The following is a 24,866-nucleotide window of genomic DNA, read 5'->3' as shown; positions in this document are numbered from 1 at the left end:
TTCCTGCCTCTCTCTCCCCCTTCAGAGCACTACATCTCTTCTCAGGACAAGAGAAAAATAAGGTGGCAGGTGTAACTCAAACAGGATATGCAAGTTCTGTATTGAGAAACAGCGCATCAGAGCGAACCTCCACACCAAAAATACGAGGCAAGCTGTTCTAGGAGCATGTGAGATGATGAGAGTACATGGAGGAAGTACCACCCAAAGCTGATCTTGCACTCTTCCATCAGCATCAGATACTGCAGCTGTTAGCAAGAGGTGGGCTTCAGTGAGGCAATACTGCTGGTCTGGTGTCTGCTCAGATGCAAGATGGTAAGTATCCAAATAATTTGTTCTCGTACAAATGAAAGAGAAGTTCAGCAGGTTTACAGTCCAGTTCTTCAAAAGAGGGAAAAAAAACAAAAATAAAGCAACCCACAAACACCTGTGTGTAAGCTTTTGAAGTTCATCAGTAGTAAAGCTTAAGAGCTGTTTCAGGTTGTTTGTTTTAAGGAGAAATACCTGATCTATACATAAAACTGTTAGTCACAGGGTGTAATTTGTGGTGATACTAGAAATTATAAAACCCTACTCTTTTTGGCAAGTGAAGCAGTTAGTTTAATTGATTCAAATCTGGATGGGCCTTGTTGCTTCACATAATATCATTTTATCTACCCATTCATTGTGTTTTTGTGAAATAGCAAGTAACATGCTGCTAGGGCAGCTAACAGCAGTAAGTCCACTGCAGCGCTTCCTGTGCAATTAATTTTTCTCAGTTTGGTCTTATTTATAGTTCTTGCCCAGTGCAGTGACCACCCTTTTAAAATATTTTTTTTCAAGACAAGCAATCAATTGAAATATAAATTCCTCTCAGTTATCATGAGTGACTCCAAAAGTAATAGCATTTGTTTTTTCATCTTTTGTTTTCTCCTTTAATGTACTTCAGCTAGTGGCTCACACAAACAGTGACTGTTGCAATATCAGCTTGTTTTATTGAAATACTGTTTGCATTTGGCTCCTACACTTCAGGACTTTATGGCTGTTCTAGAGAGGAGTATGGTAATGTGGGTAAAACAAATTTGATTTCAAAGAGTCAACATTTTCATTTATCTGCAGAATTGGAAAATACTTTTGCAAAAACAGCAATTTTACAGAGTACATTTGTGAAAACCTTTTTCTGAACAAAATTTAATGCAGTATTTTATTTTGCCATGCAACAGTTGCATTCTGCCATCCCTCTTTACAGCTTCCAGTAAAAGCTGTGTAAATCATTTCTTGTAAGAAAGCAAGGGCAGTGGTAAACACAGGAAGACATTCTTACTCACAGCTAATTCTCATTAGCAAATCATAATTTTATCTCTTTCCCATATCGCATGAATTGATCCAGACTGCAAAGTGTTTGACAGAAGAATCCTTAACACACACTAGACTGTTTAGAGAACGTTTTTTTGCCTTCGAGAGTCAAATACAAATTAGTTCTATCAAATAGTGCTTTTCTCATTGCGTTACGACCAAAGTATTTGGTGTTTCAAAGCAGATTTCTCCGTAGGTTTTTACAAGCCGTGTCCCTGCCGGGGAAGGAGCTCGCTGGAGCGGCGTTTCCGCGGCGCCCGCATTGGAGGCGATGCTGCGGAGCGGAGCCGGGAGCGCGGTGCTTGCGCGGCCGGCCCGGAGGGTGGCACTGGCCCTCCACGCACCGCCCGCCGCCGAGCCCCGCGCCGCGGCCCGAAGGTAAGTCCTGCCCCTGCTCCGAGGCAGCGCCCTCGGTCATGTTTTTGTCAAAATATTGGCACCGGTTCTGCAAGTGGCTCCCGAATGGTTTCGGTGCGATAGACACATTGCTGTTTGCCCGGGGGTGAGTAAACAAACCCCAGCCTGCTCTCTGCGTTTCCCTTACCTGGAATGGGCTGGAGGGACTCCTACCGCCCGTGGGTGTGAGCCTGTCGATTTCTGACTGGGATAAGATCGGGAGCTGGGCCATGTGCTATTAAGGGTGATAAACAAGAAAAGCCAGGTTTGGAAACCTCTCTTCCAGATGACAGAATCCTCTTGTATCTCTGTTTCCTCCTGCCCCGCGTGTGGAATTGTCTATAGGTGCATTCGCAACTTTCATGCATAGCCTACTCAAAAACAAATTGTAGAGTTTAAAAATGATTGTCACCGAAACTATTTTGCTGTCACATACTTGACTGTAGGTCGTCTTGATCTGTTGTGTTCAGCTACTTATTTAACATGACTATGGACAACAGCTGTGTACAGAGACAGTAAATGGGCCAGGAAAGGTGGTGAAAATGTCACAGATTTTTCTGATGTGTTCTGGAGGGACAATGACAATGGTATAGAATAAAGAAATGCCACACCTTCAAGGAAACTTAAGACAATTAATGTTAAGGCTTTGAGCACTCTGCTTTGACCTTGCTGTTTATCTCTGAATGGCAAAATCTGAAGAACAAAACCAAAGAGTGAATCGCTAAGGGAGGACCTAATTTAAGCCCCCAGTTCTGATTGTAGGATTGCATTGTCAAGTCAAGGAATTAGTTAATTTTGAAAGAGGAAAAATGTTTTCCTTTCTTAATTTACATTTTTAAAAACATGTTTGTTTGTTTTCCTGCTCAGCTCCCCACGCCTTGTAAATTGTGAATTTCTCTTTTGGCTATGCATGATAAGAAAATCGTTTTCATTCTACAAGTGTGTTAATCATCCTGTAGCTTAAAAATATCAAAGTGTAAACACCATAGTTTCTAAAGGCACTGACTTAAAATAATTACACTCATCTGACCGTTGCAGCTCTTTCATTTTATAAAATGAACTGTGGGTTTAAAGTGACTTACTGTTGTTTCACCCCAAAATGAGCAGCAGGGTGAAAAATTAAGTTTTGACGGTGAAATTTGACGGCGATTGCACTGGAGTATTACTGATGTGGAAGATCTCTATACTCGGATTACAGCCGCGAATGTGCTGCTGTTCAGAGTTGGGTAAAATATACAGGGAAAAGAGTATTTTAGGGACTGTGGCGGGCTGATGTGCGTCAATGAAGTATTTCACTAAGGGGCTGTCAGGGTTAAACGTTGATTGCACGAAGCTGGAACAAGCCCTGCGCTCCGGGCGCTGAGACAGTAGCGAGGTTTGGCCACAGGAGGCACAGCCGGCGTGCGCTGCACGGAGCTTTCCCTAATCCCTGCGGGGCCGGGCTCGGGGAGATGCAGATCAGCTCTGGGCCGTGTCCTTCTCTCCCCACCCCCCGGCCCGTCCCAGCTTTTGCTAACCCTTCTTGTCTTCTGATTGCATTGATCCTCTGAGAGGGCGCGCTTCTGCTTGGGCAGGGCAGCGTCAGTATTAAGAAGAGATCAGAGCTGGCTTTCTCCCAGCCTACGTGAATGGATTTGGTGTCAAGGGCAAGGAAAGGCAGCTGCTGCTGCCCCAGAGCACCACCCACCCACCTGTTCGCTAGGGAAAGTGTTACTGGCCCCAGGTGAGGCTCCGGCCTTTCACACTAAGAGTCCCCAGAGCACAGAAACCCTAAACACGCTCCCTCGGGCCCAAAGCGCTGGCCCTGCCAGAGCTGTACCTACCCTTAAGCATCAGCGAAGTTTCTTTCAGATTACAAGTGACTCTCTTAAATTCCCAAGTAGGACCCACAATTTAACTTCTCAGTTCGGGGAAGTTTATGCGTGCGCTTAAATTAGAATGTCATCTGATAAGGCACAGTTCCCACATCCCCTGTCTTATGACAGCTACACATACTTAATGAACAGTGGCTCCACAGTGTACAGTAAGTGTCCCTGGAATAATAAGGGATATTGCATCGCTTCTGAGGGCAAAAGAGAAAGAATAAACCGTTTCTGGCTTTCAGGAATTTAGACTCTTATTTCAAACTTAATTTAATTCTTAGGGAGAGAGTCCCGGTAGGAGCAGCCAAAGTTTAATCAGTAACACAACAGCGATTTAACTCAATTCTCAGTATCTTAGTCATATGGAGAAGCTGCTGCAACTGATTAGAAAGCCCATTTCATTGAAATATTGCATGGAAGCATGAAAATTCCAGTGAGGAAAGGCAACAGTCACTTCATCATTCTAGAGCCCATGTTAACGCATCAGCAACTCTCACATTCAAAGCCTTTTTAGAGAAATTTAATAGTTGGGGCACTAATAACCACCCACAACCCTTAATTCCAAGTGATTATTCTAAGCACAAATTAACAGATCTGGGCCATTACTACCCCGAACTGAATCATTCAGAGGGGTGGGAGGAAAGAAAAAAGGCGATACTCCATGGGAATGCCTCAGGATTAACTGCTTTTGTACATTTCCAAGCACTTTTGTCAATAGCATCCCTTGTGTAATAAATTCCTTTTCTAGTTCCTTTCACACTGTTTACAGGCAGATGACTTAGAAGATTGCAATATACACTTAAATAAGATTTTCCAAGTTACAAGAATTACACACATCAGGTAATTTTATTCTTTATAGTCTCTACATATTTGAATTTTTACTTGATAAATTCATAACAATGTATAAGTATTAAAAAAACAACAACAAAAACACAAATCAAAGCCAGCAAACAGTTGGTCCCCAAAGAATAAAGTAAGCAATCAGTTCAATAAACACACTTGATTTATTTTGTATAAAAAGGGTTAAGTTTACAACTAAACTTTTATAAAAAGTTTAGCATGATTAAGTACATCATTACACTTTTTGCAGAAATGTATATTTCTGCCACTATACAAGAAAACTCTAATTAAAGAGTTCACAAGGTTTCACTCATATATATATATTTATATATAAATATATACACAGTATTCAGTCCTAGGTTTGTGTCAAAAAGGTAATTTCTGACCACACACTTTCCTAAAAAACTGAACACTGGATCCTTCTGGTACTCACGCTCCACCTTTGGAAAAAAAGGCAAAGTCTGCTTTAAAATGGGCAACTCCTTGTGAGATTTTTGTTTCGCTCCCCACGCTGGGAATAGTATATAAAGGAAGCCTTCCAACTAGGGAAAGGGTATTTAAGAGTCTCTTCATAAATAACTAGGTTCAGTCCAAGTTGAAAAATCGGGTGGGGATAAAGATCAATCTTGATTTTTTTTTCTTCTTTATTCATTTTAAAAGGTCCTTTTACTTGAATGTGGATTTCCCCCTCCAGATACAGCTGAAAAATAAATTCAGCACTTCAAAAAAAAAAAATCCTGTAGACATTTTCTTGTGCAAAAGAAAAAAAAAAAACTCATCAGTGGAACACCTGCAAGAGATTGAAAAGAGGCATATTTAGGAGAATGTTAACAGGGCAGAGATCCGGACAGACTGGCGCCAGAGAGGAAGCCACAGTTTGAACATTTAACCAAACACTCAGAGATTGGGCAAACCCTGGCGTCCAGATGCAACACATACAAGCTCACACACTCGCTCTCAAGAGCACAAATTGAACATAAAAATAACATACACTCCAGGGAAAGGCTAAGAAGAGGATTCTCAGTCCAATCTTTATTTAGATCTCTGTAAACGCAATGTTCTGAGGCGCCAGTCTGCCTCTTAGAGCAATTATTTGATTAAAAGCAGTCACTTATTTAACTGATAGCGCAGACAATCCCACATCACAGAATTCAAGGAACTGTGCCAAGATTCTCAACTTAATCAGTCACTTTGGCCTAGGAAGTTAAGGCTTCAAGAACAGATAAGAATTTGCATTAAGCAGCGAGAAGGATCAGAGGAGCCTGTGCTGCTGGGTGAACCTTAGCGACACACACACTTAGGACCTGAAGACTCGGTTATTAGTCTCACTTCTTACTGATTACAAAGGCATCTCCTAATCAACTTTTAGGACCTATTTTTAGCACTTGCCATCACGCCTCCCATTCCCCGGGGAGGCAGTTTTTACCCGAAGTTTAGGAAAAAAGGTGCGCTGCACTCACCGTTTGATTCAGCCACAAAGTGCTTTGCTGTCACTTGACATGAGCTCTGAGGGGAACTCGGACGCCTGCGAGAGAACAAGAGCAGGGTAAGGGCGAGGTGGCCGAGCACTCACCGGGAGGCGGTAGCAGATTGTCCCGGCTCCCGCAGCGCTTCTACCGTGGCGCGTCCGCGTCCAGCCCCGCCGGGGGCGAGGGAGCGCACGGCGGCCGCTGTCACCCGCCACCCGCACCGGGGACACCGCTAAGGCCGCCCGAGCTCCCCGATCCGGGCTCAGCGGCGAGCCGGGCGCGGGGGAGGCACTTACCTGTAGCGAAAGGATGCTGATATCTGTGTTGAGGGTGGTCAGAGGAGTTCTGGAGGAAGGGTTCTGCCCGGGTCTCTGGTGGTGCAGGCTGACGATGCTGGGGTGCGAGTCCAAGGCGATCTGCAGGTCCAGGATGTAGTCGATGACGTGCTGCAAGATTTCCATCTTGCTCACTTTCTTGTTCTGCGGGATGCTGGGCACCAGCTCCTTCAGCTTGGAGTAGCAATCGTTCATGTTGTACAGCAGGCTCATGGGGTCATCCACGGGGGTCTTGCTCCGGGAGATGCCCAGGTTGTGCTCCGAGAGGCCGGTTTTTCTGACGGACCGCACCGGGCTGAAGGCTTTCATGCTGGCAGGCGGACGGAGAGCGCGATTCCGGCGGGCGGGTGGGCTGGAGCCTGCAGAGCACACGGCTACCGCTCTGGCGCTGCCGGAGCTCGCACTGAGGGCCGGCGCTGCGCTGCCGCTCTTATACGGCGGCCGCCGCCGGGCCCGGCCCGCGCTCGCTGCCATTGGCGGCCGCCAGCACGTCCATCACCGCGGAGCGCCCTCAGTGGTGGGGCCTTCCGCCCGGGCGGCCAATGGCGGCGGGGGGCGTGGCCGCGCGCACAGCTGAGGGAGTAAATAGTGCGCAGGGGCCGCGCAGGGCCCGGGGCGGTAGCGCCGTGCTCCCGCCTGTCCCTTAGCGCTCCCCGCGGCCCTCAGCGGTCCCTCCGTGCCTCCTCTCCCTCCCTCCCTCTCTCTCTCTCTCCCTCCCTCCTTCCTCTCCCTGCCCGTCCGTCCTCTGCTGCACCCCGATCTCTGCGCGGGCTCGCACCGGTGTGCGGGGCTGGCGGCGAGGGGTGGAGAGGGCTGAACCTTCCCCAGGTCACCGGGAGTTGAAGCATCCCGGCGGTGTTTGCATGTCCCCACTTAGTACGCGGCAGCGAAAGTCAATGGGCGGATTTGCAGCCAGCGCTGTAGGCTGCGGCTATAAGTAGGAATGAAATAAATCAAGAGTAAAGATAAAATAAGCCTATAAACCTCACTGCAACTTTCTGTCCTGGTGAGAACGGGACATTGAGCACCCCATCAGCCAGGCAGGCATCACTCGTAGCGACCCGCTTCCTGAGAACAGGGCTACTTCAGATGATGCTATTAATTGGAGATCATTAAGCAAATCTGCATATTGGAAGTGCATTTACATGTATTACCCTTGAAAGGCTGCTCATCTGCGCCCTATCAGTGCTCGTGACACAGTACTGCCATTAATTATGCATAGATTGTTTCTGGTGACAAATGCAAATGCTTACTACATGCTGTACTTTTAGCAGCTTTTGGTTGCAGCCAATGAAACATCTTCCAGAAACATTCCAGAGGAAAAAGTTTTCGGGGTTTTTCTGTTTTGTTGAGCTGGAGAAGTGATTTTTTTTTTTTTTTTTTTTAAAGTTTAGTTTCACTGTATTTTCCTAAGTTTTGCTTATGCTACCGGCTGCATAACAAACGAACACAGGTTCCACTTTCCACACACTACCTAAGGAAAGTTCAACTTACAAAAGCGTGAAAGTATATACACAACTAATATAAATGAAATTCTGCACAAATCGCAGCAATTCTCTAATTGTAAAACTACACAGATGCTTAAAGCGCGTCAGTGTTCATTGCAAACAAAACCGTAGTAAACGCATACATCCATAAAATCAGTGAGGATTGTGCTGCCAATCATAAATATTAAAAGCAGACAAATGCTGGATTTATCTGCGCGGTTGTTGCATAGCTACACGAAGGGGGTCGGGGCTGTGAGAGAGGAACATTATGGACACTTGGAGACAAAGCTGCGAGGAGCCACATCAGGTTTTTTTCCAATTAACGTAGCATTCCTGAGGTGGTGGTTGGCTATTCTTTTAACAGGGCACTTTGGCGACTGTCACACCAGGGTGTTTGCCCCGGGGCTGTTCTCCTGGGTGGACTGGAGGCGGTGCCGAGACTGACAGGAACACAATTCAACGCGTTTTGAAACGCGAAGGGTGAAAGTGAATCTCGACATTCAGTCTGATGGGAAGACAAGTACACTGTTCAAGTGCAGTTACAGAGAGTAATAATAAAAAACACCTTGCCAATTAACGACTCACTTATAATCACAATTTAGGGAGACTTCAACCCTTACATCTCTAAGATACCAATTGGTGGTAGTACTTGACCTGCGGCCACAGGTTTTGGTCCTGCAACATGCTTGCGTTTCTGTCTAATGCAGGCACCAGTGGAAGAAATGTTGAGTGGTTTTGGTGTAATAATAGCCAATGTAAATATGTTCATACTTCTCCCATCACTGTTTGTCGTTCTTGGATAGCGCAGCAGCACCGGCCGGCCGGCCGGGCGCTGCAGAGGACCCACTATTACTGCTTTCAGTTTTCCACACCAAGAGCTTAGCACGCTTTTTGGAACACCGGGAAGTTGTGTGGAGAGGCTAACCTGGCTGTTTGCTCTGTCATCAAATGACTGTCATGTGCGCTTTCTGAACGCGAACTAGAGACCGCGAACAGCCAGGCTCCGCTTCCCCCAGGAGAGCGGCTGAAGTGGCTTTTCCTAACATTTCATTTCCTCGGCTCTGGTGTTTTACCACTGAGAGCTCTGGCAGCGGCTCGCTAGCTCTGGGAGCTCCTGCTCTCTGACACGGGCCCCACGAGCGGTCCCGCTGCCCGGCGTGCCGGGGGGACTACGGGTAGGGGGGCAGCCCAAAACCAGCGGCAGGGGGAGTGCTGCGAGCTGCTCCTCGGGGGCTTTTCCAGGACCCGTCCCAGGTAGCTCCGAGTTCCTCGGGAGCCGTGTGTACACCTCTTAGTTTTCAGCCGTGACTTTTCCAGCCGGTTCCCAGTCCCGAAACGCCGCCGCCGCCACTCGAAGCCACGCACAAAGCGCCGCTTTCGCTTCCGCGCCCCCGGGATCGCAAACCCGGGGCTGCGCTCCCCCAACTTCCCCCGCCCGGCGCCAGCCCGCGGCGGCGCTGGGCGCGCGGAGCGGCAACGGGAGCGCGGCCGCCCCGGGGGCGCCGTCCCCCCCCGCGCCCCCGCCCCGCCCCCCGCCCGCGGCCGGCCCAGTCCGCGCGGCGCCCGCCCCCTGACATCAGCCCCTCGCCGCCGCCCCCCCCGCCCGCGCCGCCCGGGCCCGGCGGGGCCGCTCCGGCGGGTGCCATGGCGGCCGGGGCTGCGCCCGCGGGGGGGGGCCGCCCCCCCTCCCCCCTCCGGGGCCCCCCTGCAGGGGGGGCCGCCGCGGGACGCCTCGCCATGCCGCGGGGGGAGGACGAGGGAATGTGGGAAGGCGGGGGGGGGGCGCCCGCTGAAAGGAGAGAGGAAAGAGTAAAACGGAAAAAAATCGCGGATGGACGAGGAGGGGGAAAAGGTGCCAGCGCCGCTCGCCCCCCAGCCAGGCTGGCCTGCGGGGCCGGGTTGCCGTGACCCAGGAGCGGGCCGCGCTTCCCAGGCTCCGATGCGGGGTAGCGAGTGGGGGGTTCGGTTCTGCCTCACGCTTTCGTCCCCCGCCCCCTCCCAAAAAAGTGTGTTTTCACCGGTTTTTTGAAGGCTGCCTATTCTTTGGCCTCTGAAGGCCTTCTCAGCCCAGCCCCAGGGTCACAGTCACCCCCCGGCCAGGCTCCCCCCGGTGCGTGTGCGGGCCGAGGGGCTCCGGGCAGAATCTGCGGGGCCGCGCTGCCACCCCCCTTGGGGACCGGCGCCTTCCTCCGCGGCCCTTTCCCCTGCCTCTAATGAAATCTATCTAAAACATCCAGTAATAATGTAAGTAGCTTTAATTGCCGCGTATTTAAGCCATCAAACCAGACTGAAAAAAAAAAAAAATCTGTTAAAATTGGCCCGGTTCCAAGTCATTGACACCATCCAGCCTGTCCAAGCGAGGTGTCCAAATATGTTTTGATACAGGAATTTTCAATGTACCAGGTAAAATATCTCGCTAAACCCGGCCGCTTTTAACTACCCGCTCCCTTTAGTTTGCCTCACGTTTCCAATTCATTCAAAGTTGTAGAAGTTTGGGGGTTAGCTGTTTTGTTTTTTTTTTCCTTTCTTTCTTTCTTTTGAGCGGGAGGGAGAGTAATGCATGCGAAATATTTAGTTACAACTTCTGCGAAAGGCACCGATCTGTAACAGCATTTTCTACTTTCACAAAGGATTTTCCTGTTACTTTTGTTCCGGTCACAAAATTAAAAAAAAAAAAAAAAAAGGCGAAAGAAGAAGAAGAAGAAGAAAAAAAACTTGGGGGAGAGATAAGGTCTGGAAAACAATCTGGAATTGCCAGGCTGTTGGTGGGAGCTCTGCGGGGCTGGCGTCAGGAAGTCTGCGCCGCCTTCTATTACTGTTGATCCAGCTTTGTGCAGCTGCACTCAGTACAATTAGCTTGTAGAAACAATCCTGCTGTAGGCAGCCTCTTCCCTTCAAAGTGCTTTTCTATACTGATCCCCTCACATCATGATGCTGGAAATCAAGTCACAAGCCGACCACTGTTTGGCCAACATCATCTGTGGGAATTCATTAACCTCCATCCCAGAGATGCAACAAGAGATTGTTTGTCCAGAACTAAACTTACAGCTTAATATGATGTAGCCCATACAGGAAAAAACCTGTGTTCCACACCCCCCCCCCCCGCCCCCCTTTTTTTTTCCCTTTTTTTTCCCTTTATTTTTCTTTTTTTTTTTTTTTTTTTTTTTTTTTTGTCCATAACAAGAAACACATTGTGCAGCTTTTTCTTCTTCATTTTTTTTTTTTTTCTTCAGGGGGTGGGGAATGTAGCTGAAACCAGGCATGAGCCGGTTCCTGCTAAAACTTTGCCATCAAACTGTTTTTTGGTTCATCGGGCTGCAGTTTCCATAGAAGCAACTTATCCCCGCGATCATCTTGTCGGGTGCACTTCGCAAGCTCATTTCCCGTCTGAGCTTGCTCCGCTGCTCTCGGATGCTGCAGCTGACACATTTCCTCCCCGTGCACTTTGCACCCACCTCATCCTTGCCCAGATGCTCGGGGTTGATTGTGCCTAAAAGGGGGTTTCAGCACACTCCGCAGCTGCCTTGGGGGAAGGGACTTTTTTTTTTTTTTTTTTTTTTTAAATTTTCCTTCTACTTTTTCCTGTTTCCCACTCCTCCCCGTGCCCCCGGCCCCAGCGCTGCAGACCCGGCTGGCAGGGGCGCGACTGCGGCCACTGTCCCACGCCTCGCGCGTGTCGTGCGTGCGCTGCCGTGCGCGACCGCAGTCGGTGTCACCCGGCCGAGCGCGGCTGCCGTGCGTGGGACAGCGCTGCTGTGCCCCCGGCTGGGGAGCGGGGCCCCGGCTGCGTGGGCAGCCCCGGAGCGGCAGCGGCAGGGTGACATCTCCCTGCTCCCGCGGCGCTCTGCGAACAGCTGTGCTGTCGGGAGCGCGACTCCTGCTTCCCGGCACCCCCGTGCCTGCCCCTGGCACGGTGCTCCGCGTCCCGCTCTGCCGGCAGCGGCTCTCGGGCCGTGGGGCCACCTCAGCTCCCTCGCCTTCAGGTCCTTCACTGGGCACGAGAATGCCCTGCCCACAGTTTCCACCCACCCCGCTCTGAACCCCTTCGGGTGCTGCTTCAAGGAACGTATGGATACACCTTCTCTGAGACCCATTTCCAAACTCCGTTCTTTTCTGGGCCGTATTTTCAAATGACACACATCTGTCGACTTTTAAGATGTCTTTTCCTTTTTCCTCATTGTGCTTTTGAATAATGTTGCTTTCACACAATATCATTCTGGAACTTCATCCCCACTTTTAAGCATCCTTTATCTGCTGCTGTTAATCCCAAGCCGGGATGCTTTGGAAGTATTTTGGCAAAACATAAATGTTTTTTCATTCTTTTGAGATATCTTCATTTTGGTTAGAAGTGTTGGACTATAGGAAGGGCAGGCCTTTGGATTCTGTTTTGACATGTGTATCATCTTATGATGATATTCCTAAACTGCTGCTGTGCAGTAAGATGACTTTTACTCAAATTGTGTTTTCCAGCACCACCCTGCAAAGAGAGGTGTTTCCAAATGAATTGCATGGTTTTGTTGCAACATTTATACTGAATACAAATTCAGATGCTTTACTTCTAATATTTAGTTCTGTTTTGTAGGATTTCTCTTTTTTGTAAGTAGGACCAGTGCCCTGAAGGCTTTGTTACATAAACTGCTATCTGCAAAGGGCTATTGCTTACCTGATTCTACTTGAAGAAAATTGCCGTGAAATCTTTGAGAGCAGCATCTCTCTGGCATAGTAAGTTCTGCTGGGATAAGGTGTATTATGTCCATGTAGTAACTCTTGTGTTTTTACTCAAAGCCAAACAGATTTCTTTTAAAAAATCTTTAACTATCTTATTAGTGCAACATCTATGTTTCAGGTAAGTTACATATTGTCCTCTAAAAGTGCTTATAGTGAACCATTTAGGTGGCTCTGTAGCTTAGTATGGTTGTGCTGAAATCTGGGACCAAGCAAGTTCACTTATTAGTGCATGGCTTATGTAGCAGATGGTTTTCATCTAGTGTAGCTTTTCTAGTGATACCTTTAAATTAATGTAGGTCTAAAATGTTGCAGATTTTGCACTCCCCACCAATTCTCTGGAAAATCTATTCAGGATAGAAAAGGGAAAAGGGGCCAGGCAGGAGATTACTGACAGTACCTCACATGCAAAAAGGAATAAACCAAGAAGTAAAAAATGGGCTTATTCTTTTGTTAATTATCTTGCTGACTAGTCCAGCTCTCCTCAGTCTCCCACTTTGGCCCAATTTTGAACTTTAGGTACAGGCCTGTGGGAATAAGATCACAAAATGCTTGGCTTAATTTCACTGAAAAAAAAAAAAAAGATTGGGAATTGGCTTGGTGGGAGAAGATTTTGCAAATCTGTTCCAGGTATGGTTTTAAGCACACACACCCCACTCTACCCCCCAAACTGTAAAATTATGAAAATTTCAAGTATAAGTGTGTTTATGTAGTATGCACTGTGTGTTTTGTTTTTCCTCAATAATAATGTTTCATGAAGACAGAGGAGAAATTGAGTATGTAGATGGTATCTAATGGCATCTAATTGTTGGTTGATCTGGCCTTCTTGTTGTCTTCAGGAAGCTTTGTAATATTATTATTGGTGGAAAGCTTTGTAATATTAAGCAGGTAGTACTAACTTAACTTTTCCAAAGCTATTGTTATAGGTTATGTCAACATAGGACCCACAGCATTCTCAGTCCTTTTTAACTAATGTGCAGAAAAAAATTTTGACTGGTTCTACTCAGGGATTGGGTACTGGAAGTTCAGTTTAACAAAATATGTGCACTGCATCCCAAATGCACGTGCACCCTCACGAGTCCTGTTGAACCACACGAGTTCTAGTTAAGTTTCCTAGGCTGTTAAAACTTTGCTTCTTTATTGGCCCAGAATGAGCATTATCTAGGTTAAGCTGACTTTCTTAGTGAGTGTTGCCTGCATAAACCCACCTGGGATACACAAAAGAGGTATGTGTCTAAACCTCTGGAGAGGTCTGGTCCAGGAGGTGTGTGCAAGATCATGGTTAAATGCACCCTGACAGCATGGAGCTTAGCACACGGCACAGCAGCTGGCGCTGCTGGAAAGTTCAGGGGCAAAGAAGGGAAAGAACTGCTGCTTTCTCATAAGCAATTTTTCTCATGAGAGCACTTGTCCTGGAAGTAAGGGATGCAGATTCAAAGTTCTCCTCATCAGAGGTGATATAAACTCCCTCCTTCTTGCAAAGCAGCCCTAACGACCAGAGATAAGGCTAAGCTGGAGGACACCCACCCATCCTGTTCAAGCTTGCCACAGTAAAGAAATAGATGCAAATTTCAGAGGACCAGAGGCATTATAAACAAGAGGGAGCCTAACACTGTAGCTCAGGGGTAAAGGCATCTCCTGGATGGCAAGAAGCCTAAAGTCTGGGCCTGCTGGCCTAGCAGACTCACCCAGTCTTGAGGGTGAGGTTCATCTCACCTTATCTTAGCTATTTAGAGGTTTTATGTCTCATCTCTCTATAGCTGGTGGGAAGAGAGAACAAGAGACACCTGCAGAGAGTGATTCATTCTGTGCCCATCTGACACTTCTCTCAGGATGGAGTGAATCTCCTCGCTGGGGGCCGTTGCTCGCCACCAGTTCTCAGCAGGAGCCAGACAAACAATTTCAGCCAGAAACCTGACTTATAGATGCCAAGCGAGGTGGATTCTACTGTGGATGACTAATTTTTCTGATTCATCATACCCGAATTTAGTCTTTAAAATCTGGGTATGTAGTCAAAGTTAGTTGAGTTCTGTCTCTGTATCACGGTCATTCCTTCCCTTGGGAGGCTGGACGTGGATAGCTGCTTGGGATGTATTATTTAGCCTGTAGTGCCTAAAGGCCATGTGGCCATGTGTGTCCCTAGTCTGTGCTTGTGGATCCTGGTGCCAAGTGTCTGACATGTAAGTGTGGAACTATTACATGTCATTTTACGTGCTCATTTTGTGGATGGTCTAACTGACTCGAGGCACTACGTACTGCCTCTAAGGGAGGAGCTAGATGTGTAAAATATGCATAAAAATTGTTCGAAGATATTACAAGGCTACAGTTGGGATGTCCAGAAAGCTGAAAGGCTCCGTATTTAAATAAAAGAAAGCGAAGTACTGTGGAAAATAGACTAAGTGTATACTGCATTTTATACATTTATATACCCAGAAAAAGATGTCTAACTTCTAAAACTGGAGGTTGGATGCCTTAAAAATATCACCTTTAATAGTAGCTCTGAGGAGATGAGCCTGTAATTTTCAGTTTCAAAAAGTTATAGTTTTTTCATTTTTGATAATGTGGAAGAGTGCTGTGGTGTACTGCAGCATAAATCCCAACTATGTACTTAATTGTTTCATCAGAGATCAGCAAAAGGTCACCCAGCTTTCTTATCAGATTGCTGGAGTGCAAGTGTTTTCTGTGCTGGTCTGAGTTTGGTGCACACATATTCTTTGCAAATGGATGATTCCAGAGAAAGACAATTTTAGTTAAAGGTCACCAAAGGCTTATTGTCCAGTCATTTTGCAAATTTTAGATTGTAGAAACAATTGTGGAAAATAAGTGTCCAGTTTGGCAAAATTACAGTAATATGTTCTCCTGATGGGTTTTTAGCTACAAATACAATTGGAGATGATGCCATCACATTGTTCATGTCAATCACTTCATAAAGCTGAATGCCTTCAACTATTCTAAAACACATGGCTGAGAAACCCTTCTACTTCTTTTATCAAAATATGGAGGATATATGTCTAAATTTGGCAACATAAAAATAATTTGGAATGAACTAAAATTAAATTATTTAAGGCCTTGAGCTATTGTTTACAGCAGAGACAAGAGATATGAAAATAATAAAAGGATGCACAAGCAAAAAGAACTCATTTATACCTAGCCGAGCATCTCAGCTGTTCTCCATTGAACAATCAGAATTCAGACTTTTAGCAGTTTCTTTTTTTCCTGCCATATTACTTTGCTTGTTTTCAGTTCATTACCCATAGTTTTGTGGTCCTCATTCCCTTTCACAGGTCTCTTGGCTCTGGAGATGGGATTCACTTCACTTGATTTATGGCACATATCTGGTTGATATCTGCATCTAAGCCTGTCTTTAAAGACTCAGCTTACAGACAATTGAGAAAATTGTTGCTTCTGTGATGACTTATTTCTACCTAATACAGAAGTCTAAAAGCCTCACTCAATCCTTGATAGTCTCTTGATTTCTGAGTCCAGCTGTCCTTAGCCTGGACAGCATATGGTTTAATTAGACACCCTGGCCTTGATGTGGATGGCCCAGGTTAGGGTTGGCTCTCACACTTTCTTGACAATTCTCCACTTTTTTTTTTTTTTTTTTTTTTTTTTGTGTGTGTGTGTGTGTATTGCTTGACATGTTTGACAGCACTGAGAAGAATGAGCAGTGGCTAATAGACCAAGAAGCTTTTCTGACTGTGGTTTGGTGGAGTGCTGGGGTATTACAGTTCACAGTGTGTAACCTCTAGGCTAGATGCTCACAGTTTTAAGTTTTGTGCATTTCTGCCTGTTGCTAGCTGTGCAATCTACACCAGCAGGGCTGTGCATTCCTTTGTGGCAAAGGTGGGACTTACATGGTGAGGGAAGTTACTTTCTGAGGAAGCCTTACCCCAGTTGTGTTAGAAGGTACACAAAGAATGAAGATACTTCTTAAAACAGCTGAATTATGTTCTGGAGGACTTAATCCATGTCTCTGCCACTAAGTTTTTTTTAATGTGAGATGATGGACAAGTCACTTAGAACAGACCTGTTTCAGGACACTGTTTATCAGATGGGAAGTCATTAATCCAATGGGAATTGTCCTTAAAGATTTGAATTATGATGAGAACACCACTTGAAGTAACAGGTCCCATCTATCATAAGTTTGGCAGCCACAGCTAGAGTCAGTAGTAGCCAGTACATTTTCTGACCAGCTGCTTCACATATTACCATTGGTTTAAAGGTAACAGCTTCTTTTTTTCTTTTTGTTGTTTTTTTCTGCTTGCTCTTGAAAAGGGAATATCCCTTTTGAGGGTAGTACAGAATATATTCTAATAAATGTGGGAAAAGATTCTGGGGTGGCAGAAGTAATAATTGTAATAATTGTAATAAGAGGCATTCTGTCGGTCTCCTTTTCAGCTTTTTAGGGCCCATAGAGAGATTCCTCCTCCTGCTCTCCAGCTGGGAAATCACAAGGTAGTGCAGTGACAGTAGGGTGACTGCCAGAGACCATAGAAAGTACCAGTCACAGCTGGATAAGGACTTGGAGCAGGAACAAGGAAGTCTAAGGATTAAAGGGGAATGGGAGAGGGAGAATACAAGTTTCAGATTTCTTCATCAATTTAGATTTCTTTCATTTGAAATGTCAAGCTAAAATAAGCAACACTATCCAGAAAGTGAATGCTTCTGAAGAAGTTTGTTGTATTTCTATCTCCTGTTAGGACAACTTGTGAGGTGAACTGTGGTGATTTTAGCCCTAGTTAAATCAGTTTCCTAGGTTATAGGAGGCATAGGTTCTAGGTTGATCCAGTGAGGTTCTTATACTCCTCAGATAAGAAACTCCAGAAGTGGTAATTTGGGACATTTACCTGGTGCAATGGAAATTCTAAATTGCAGTCTGAACTGGGAAGAATGGGATATGAAGCCTTGGTTTTTCACAGGCCTTGTAAGCACCAGGCAATTTCTTTGAGAATTTCCTGAGAAAATGTTCAGGAGAATAATCTTGGTTTTCTTCTGAAGTGTGATTGTATTTCTCTTTATGTGAGCTTCTGATTTGTTTTCAGAAGTGCTTTTATAGATTCTATTAGGAAAAAATGTCATGGGAAAGTTTCTGGTATTTTTTTTATTGACTGTGTGTTCTTCTGCTGTACTGCAGATCTTCCCTCCTTTTTTAAACCTGATAAAGGCATAGCTATTTGGGGACATGATACTCTCTGCTCTGTACTGAGAGCAGCAACACACCTTGCAGAATTGTTTTAAGGAGCAGTCTGGAGTGTGCCAATTTCTCTCTTTTCTGCTATTTTGGTAGTGTTTTGTGGAGTGAAGCACATGTATATAAGCTGCAAATGTACATTCCTGTATGGAATAAGCAGGCTGTCTGTGTGAATCAGCTGTTATGGGGGTGGCTGTGGGTAAGACATGAAACAGGCAGTGGAAACTCCTTTGATGGAGACTCAGTAGTCTTCATGCTTTACACCTATGGGTGATGCAAATCCAGTGAGGCCCAGGAAGACTCTCCCTGTCAGATTACAGCTTTGGATTCAGCTTCAGGTGTGTTTGTGAATGTGTGTGTGGGATGTGGCTGGTTTTTGGCTAGTCCAACAGGTGGCTGTGAGAGCAGAGAGGGAATTTGTTTCACTTCTCTGGCTTGGCAAGTGAATTTTATCTAAAGCTTGTCACTTGCATATAGCCAGCCTGCTCACGTTCTAAATAGATTCTGCCCTCAGATTGTAAAGAACAGGATAATAACATTATGTTATGTACTTGAGAGCTAAATTATTTTAAAAGTCTGAAATTAGCAGATGAGGAGGAATTTATTTGCCAAATACATTTCAGAAGCAGCTTGGGAAACCTGTCAGAGCCCATCTTTAAGTGCTTAACTAGTGGCTGTTCAACTTAATAGCTCTGAAGAGTGCTTGCAAGTACGAGGGAGACCAAAACAAAATCCCAGAATGCGTGAGATTTTCTTCCAAACAACAAAAAATGCCATCAATTCACAAACCAGATGGTTAAAGAGGAAAACCTGCATCTACAACCACTAACTTCATCTAACATCCTCTATGCTCCAGGCAAAAAAAAAAAAAGCAACAAAAACCTTGCTCTTTTTTTTGGGCTCTTTATCCTCACTTTCATCCAGCTCTATTAACTTATTGCATAGCTGAACATGACCTTTGCTCTGGTAGCGATGCTGACCTGTACCACACCTTTGTCCTTTTACCACACAGGTATCTTCACATTTTCCTGTGTGCTATCTTCCATGTGTGGGACAAAGGCCTGGAAAATTCTTTCCAGCCACTAGCCTTCAAATCACTCCTTAAGATGCACTCCACCCCTACATCTGTGGGGCTTTGCTGGCAGTAGCTGGGCAGAGTGGAAGTTAAATTGTTTTCTAGACAGCCTGAGTGAAAATATGCTCATGTTATTCCTACTGTGGGACTGCTGTCAAACCCTCTCCTGCTGGGGACCACAAGGCCATGATGCCATTTTAGAAACCATCAGCTGTCATTGGAAACTGACATAGACAGGAGCAGCTCTTGGCTCTGCTGCTTGTTGCCTTCCCTCTCCTTCACACCTAGCCATCCCAGTTTGCTTTTAGCCATGCTGCTGCTTCCATCCTTCCCTTCCTTCATCTGCAAATTCAAATCCTGAACTCAGATGCCTGGCTGAGGGACTAAGGCAGAGTCCACCCTTTCAGGCTTTGTTAGCACATCTCGGCTGTAAGCATCGAAGATCTCTTTTGAGGAGGTGACTTTCTTGCATATGAACTCACAGATCTTAATCCTTCAGAGTGGCAGACAGGCTTCCCCCCTAGTTGACATTACTTTCCCAACTCCATATAGAAGGAGAAGGCATCCTAGCTAATCACAGCTTCCGACAGGCAATTCTTTGAATTATTTTAGGGTTTTTAATTAATATTGTAGGCTCCAGCATCATGTGGCAGAGAGCCAGTATCAGTCACCTGACGATAGCCTTCACCATCTATCAATGATGAGGGAATTCCTCTCGTAAGCTCCAGAAGCTTCTGTTTCGGGTGAGATTGCTGTTTGCAAAGCATCCTGCAACATTCAGCCTTGCAGGTCTGCTGATTTTTAAATCATATAAACAAAACCCTGTAAAATCCGCATAGTCCAAAGACAGTGACTTCTGTTTATACTGTCCAGATCGCAGATGCTGAGCATGACTGCATGAGTAGTCCTTTTGTATGATGTTTGACACTTTCTGTGGCTGTCTGCACTGTTTTTTAATATACAGAATCCCTGATTCTCCACTGCCTTGCACCCTGTCTATTCATTCTCACCCCTGTGAAGTGAGGGTAAAACACTATCAAAACAAAATGGTACCATTTTGCATGTTTTCCACTCAGTTTGTTCAGGTGTAAATAACGACAGAAAGAACGGGGCAGAGCAGAACCTGACCCGCAGTCTGTCTCTCTGTGCGTCAGGGGTCTTGAAGTGGGGGGATGACAGAACAAACACAAGCTGTTACCTTGCCATTTTTGCTAATGCTTTAAAACCAGGCAGCTTGTGAGGATGACAGATGCAAAAGTCAGGCAATACTTCGTTCCTGTAGTCGTCACGTGATGTATTCCCCATGAGCAATAGAAGTGTTACCTGTGGTGTGGATGGGTGCTAATGATAGCTGGTATGGAAGCAAGGTTGTCAGTGAGAATCATCTTTTTGAGTTGTTCAGCTGCTCCATTTAGTATTGGAGAAAGAAAAATCCATTGTACTTTCTGCTCTTTGCTGCATTACCTTGACTTTTACAAATGTTTGTAAATGGAGAGTGAGCACTTCAAGCTGTGGTAAGCCTGCTGCTTTGTCTCCTGGGCCCTGGACATGAACAGCACTTACATATTTTTAACTTTTTAAATTTTTTTTTTGTCATTGCAGTGACAGAAAACTGTACTCATCCTAACTGACTTTCCATCATCCTCTACTACTGCCTTTACACAGTTTTGCAAGTAAACACCTGTGCTTTCTTCCAAAAAAGGGTATCTCTTTTCCCTTCCCATCTTTCTTTTTGCACAAATCCCAGCACTGACACCTTCCTTGCTTTCCTGAACAACACATTAGATTATCTTAGACCATTCTGTTTTTACCAGGGCACAGAATTTAAGTATATTTATGATTTGTTTATAAGTTATCACTATTACCCCTTGTTATATAATGTGCTTCACCATTAATGCAGGAAAAATAATGTGGTATTGCACAAAAAAAAAATCCACCCTCCCTTAAAAAAATACCCAAATAATTAAAAAATGTATATAGATAAATACTGGCAAGATCTGTATTGAACAAATGTTGCATGGGCTGTTGTAGTAGATAGGAATAATGAGCAGAAGTTAAAGTCTCTTTGAAACCAGAACAGTAAATATTTTTGCTTATCATCAATTGAAATCTCAGCCTTACCATTGCATTAGCATTTTCACTCATTTTTAGAAACAGAGTGAATTTTCATGACTCATTTGAGTGCTCTTTAACTATTTGTATGCAAATGTGGCTCAAACTTTCTCACAGTCACATGCTTCACCCTCCTGTTGGAGTTCAGGCACAAATGAGAGTGGTGTTGTTCTTTTTCCTTACAAACCATACTAGACAGTCTTGTGCCTTCTTGCATTTGTGATAGCATTTGAAGAAACACTTGTTCCTATAACTTCAGAGTTGCTTTAAAATTGAAAGACTTAAAAAGAGAAATAAAAGTTGCTATGTATCAAAAGCATTTTGTTAAAATATCGTGTTCTCACATTTAAATACGAGAGGTTAGGAAAGGACCGCATGTTTACTTCTAATTTTCAGAAAAAACATGCAAGTTCTGGCTTAAGAACAAGCATGAGAAAGTTCAGGTGAAAGGTAGACTTAGAATGAAATTGCCATCTCAGCCATAGCTAGAATGAACACAGCTAATGAATAAATATATATTGATTAAAATAAATACAAAGTGTAATGCCAGATATGGACAATGTAGAATGCAGAAAAGCTGTAAAGTGAGTAAACATCAGATTAAGGATTAATCTCAACTGTGAGGAGTCAATTCCAATGAGAAAGAGAACTGGGGACTTTTTTTGCCCAAAACCAGTTGAGGTATGTTTCTAACTAGAAGAGAAGCTGCCTGATCCTTTACTGCTTTCCCATTTGAGGCTCATCAGCAACAGCCTGCTGCATATAACATACAGTTCAAAGGCTGCCTGAATTTATGAGTATCTGTGACAAGGCTGTAGGCTTTTGCTGTAGCCCAGCAAATTAATTTGCATTTTTTCTGCTTTTCCAGAGCTGACCTTTCTGTTCTCCATAAACATCCGTAAGACCATCTGTAGCAACATCCCTTGCACTGTAATCACACAGGGTCTGTTGTCAGTGGTAGGAAGTATGTTTTTATATTTCCATCTCTCACTAAGTCCAAATGACTAAAATGGAGTCTTGCAGAATTGCTTGTTCAGGGGCAGGATTTTTTGAGACACAGCACAGAATCACAGAATGGGTCAGGTTGGAAGGGATCACAGTGTGTCACCTGTTCCAACCTCCCTGCTCCTGCAGGGTCATCCTAGAGCACATTGGACAAATTTGTGTCCAGATAGTTCTCGAATATCTCTGGTGAGGGAGACTCCACAGCCTCTCTGGGCAACCTGTTCTGGTCACTTGCATGGGAAGGTTGTTCTTCTTCATATTCAGGTAGAATTTCCTGTACATCTTCCTGCGCATTCCTGCCTGTTGCCTTCTTGTTGCCACCACTGAGGAGAGCCTCCTTCCATCCTCTTGGCACCTCAAATGACTCCAACTGTAGTCAGTGAACATCTAATAAGTAAGCTCAGTCTCTAGGGAGAGTTGAACCAGAGTCCCAAACTATGTCTGCCTCTGAGTCAGTTCCATGGCTCAGCAGTCACTGATCATTGACTTAAAAATTGACACTGACAGATAAACATTCAAAGTGTTTCTCTCATTCCAGCAGCTAATTTCTGCCCTATATAACTGTGATTTTTTGCTATACTGTGCCTTTCCGGAGTGGCCTGCACATCCAGCACAGCCCAACTGTGCACCTGCTCCAGTGGTGTGTAACACCCTGCAGATGCTTTGCTTATTGAAACCTTTTGTCTGTTTTTCTGTTTCTGATGTTTCTGCCATCAGTAAGCAGCTCACCACAGGTACCTGGGCTCTGCTGTGGCTGTAGTTAATGCGACTAAATAAGCTAAATGCAAATGAACTCAAATGTCTTGTTGACACACCTCTGTCTGAACTCAGTGATCACTTGGTGATCACCTAAAGTTTCTAAACTGACATCAAATTAACAAGTTGCAAAAGCTGTAAACAAACTGTAAAGAAAAGAAAGTAGGAACTTGGTACTTGGTCCAGCTGCAAGTTCCAGACTGATGCATAACCTGCCACTGTGAATTTCACTGCAGGATCAGGTCTTATGAAGGATGCACTCCCTCTTTTCTTAATGCCAGCATCATAAGTAGTGCAGGTATATAGATCTCTTAAATTAATAGTTTAACAGATTGTTCCTGCTGCACTTAACAAGCAGTTCAGTATAACAGCCCTGAGCTAAAATATTCGCAAGTTTGTGAACTTCAAAGCAAACTTTGCTTCTTTTTAAAGAGTCTTACAAACAACTAAGCACATTTTCTCCCACTTCATCTTAAAAGAAATTACAGAAGAATATATACAGCAGGCCTGAAATTCCTGCCAGTCCTTCATCTTGATTTTCTTGGCATATCAGCAAGGAATCTGGATGCTGAAATTTACTGTTAATGAGTACTTTATTTTATGGATGTGTTCTTTTTCTGTGCCCTAACGCTTATCTGAACTGTTCATGCTCTTATGGAGGGCCAAAAAAGACACCTAGAAGATAAATGCAGAAGTAACCAGTGAAATCTCTTACTACTTCGGTGTTTAATTTTTAGTTTGGGAAGTATGGGTGGTCTTTAGCTGAACTAGTTTCTTTATTGATTTATGTATCTGTGGATTATAATCCTACAAATTATCTGCAATCTTAATTTCAAGAGTTTTATGTAGTTTGTGATGGATTAAATGTAGAGGCAGCAATTACTAGGGAGCTGTTGGTCAATGCAAACAAAAGTGGCAGGTAGTGGTTTGATTTGAAACAATGTGCATGAAGTATATACCTAAACACAAGCATGAAGTAGAAAGCAAAAATGTAAAGAAGTGGCATGGATAGCAGCCATTCCAGAATGGAACAGATGAGGGGGAAGCTGAAAGTACTTGTCCAGAAATGGAAAAAAGCCACCAAGCCCCACCGGCAGTACACAGGAAGGATTGAAAATAGTGAGATAAAAATTAGAAATGTTGTACACTTACTGTTGATTTCCAAGAATCCCTAAGTGACTGTTGCTGGAAGCTGAACTAAAACCAAGGGAGGTAAAAAGTCAAAAACCCTTTGAGGGGAGAGTAAAAGAACATGTCTGCCCCTTGAAAGAAAAAGGCAGATACCTTCTGGTTTTATCAGAACAGAGTTGAATGCTGTGAACTATGGAGAAAATAAAAAAAATTAAAAAATCAGTGCTTTTATTATGTTGTGGTCCTAAACTTACACATGTAGAGTTAATATGATGTTTTACATTCTGTAAATTGGGTGTTTATACTTAGGAAAATTTTGGGGACTGCAGACTCTGAAATGTTTTTCCTCATTCCTCCATTGGAAACAGCAGCATAGTCTTCTTCATATTTTGGGCTTTCGTGCCTCAAAACCCAGCTACTTCTAGGTGGGGAAATCTGTAGTCTCCTCAGGTGACCTGTCCCTGCATACTCTGACCATGCATTGCTTTCTTACCTCTCAGTTTGAGAAGCAGATCCTTGCTCAGCTGTACTAGTTTCTATCCTGCTTTGCTTGATTTCCTGCACACTGGGATTGAGAGCTCTTGTATGATGAGAAAAATGGCCTTAAAGAGCTGACAGTTCTGTTTAGCCCCTGTGGCCTGTTACTGAGGGGATCTCACTCACTAACTCTTTAAACAGCTGGAAGTTCGCTCTTGCAAACTTCAGGGTCTTGACTTTGCTCCTCACCAGGCTACAGTGTGGTCACCACAGCTCAGGCTGCCTCCAATCTTAATTCCTTTTGTGAGCTCATCCACATTGGTAAGTGCCAGGTCCAGTAATGCCTCACCTTTGGTTGCCTTGTCTAACATCTAGACCAGGAAGTTTTCCTCTACACACTCCAGGAATCTCCTGCACTGCTTGCAGCCAGCTGTATTGTTTTCCCAACAGATGTCCAGGTGGTTGAAATCACCCATCAGGATGAGAATTTGCAAGTGTGATGCTTCCTGTATGTGAATCAAAAAAGCCTCATTAACTGGTTTCCCCTGATCAGGTGGCCTAGAGCAGACCCCCATCACCAGGTGTCCTTTGCTGGTCCTGTTTTACCCACAAGCTCTCAGCCTGTTCATGGCTGTTACTCAGTGGCAGCTCTTCACAGTCCATCCTCTCC

At 44.8% G+C, this 24,866-nt stretch overlaps 1 protein-coding gene across 1 annotated transcript; it reads right to left on the bottom strand.

Annotated features, from left to right (window-relative positions):
- Positions 1–4,575: 4,575 nt before the first annotated feature.
- On the bottom strand, positions 4,576–6,623 carry ID2 (inhibitor of DNA binding 2). The gene is made up of 3 exons (XM_005521880.2): positions 6,196–6,623; positions 5,891–5,955; positions 4,576–5,220 (listed from the first exon to the last, which is right to left on the bottom strand). Exons 1-2 carry the CDS (start codon positions 6,541–6,543, stop codon positions 5,899–5,901), a joined length of 405 nt encoding a protein of 134 aa, XP_005521937.1. The 5' UTR covers positions 6,544–6,623; the 3' UTR covers positions 4,576–5,220; positions 5,891–5,898.
- Positions 6,624–24,866: the final 18,243 nt, after the last annotated feature.

This window comes from Pseudopodoces humilis, chromosome 3 (genome assembly GCF_049639895.1).
Source record: "Pseudopodoces humilis isolate 2021_Gansu_Grassland_sample_001 chromosome 3, ASM4963989v1, whole genome shotgun sequence".
NCBI lineage: Eukaryota > Metazoa > Chordata > Aves > Passeriformes > Paridae > Pseudopodoces > Pseudopodoces humilis.
Note: the sequence above shows the minus strand (reverse complement) of the source record. Positions and strands in the feature narration are given on the sequence as shown.

Coding starts and splice junctions, on each gene's coding strand:
- ID2 (XM_005521880.2), bottom strand. CDS start 6,543: ATGAAAGCCTTCAGCCCGGTGCGGTCCGTCAGAAAAACCGGCCTCTCG. Junction 5,956..6,195: donor TCAGCATCCTTTCGCTACAG/GTAAGTGCCTCC, acceptor GTTCTCTCGCAG/GCGTCCGAGTTCCCCTCAGA.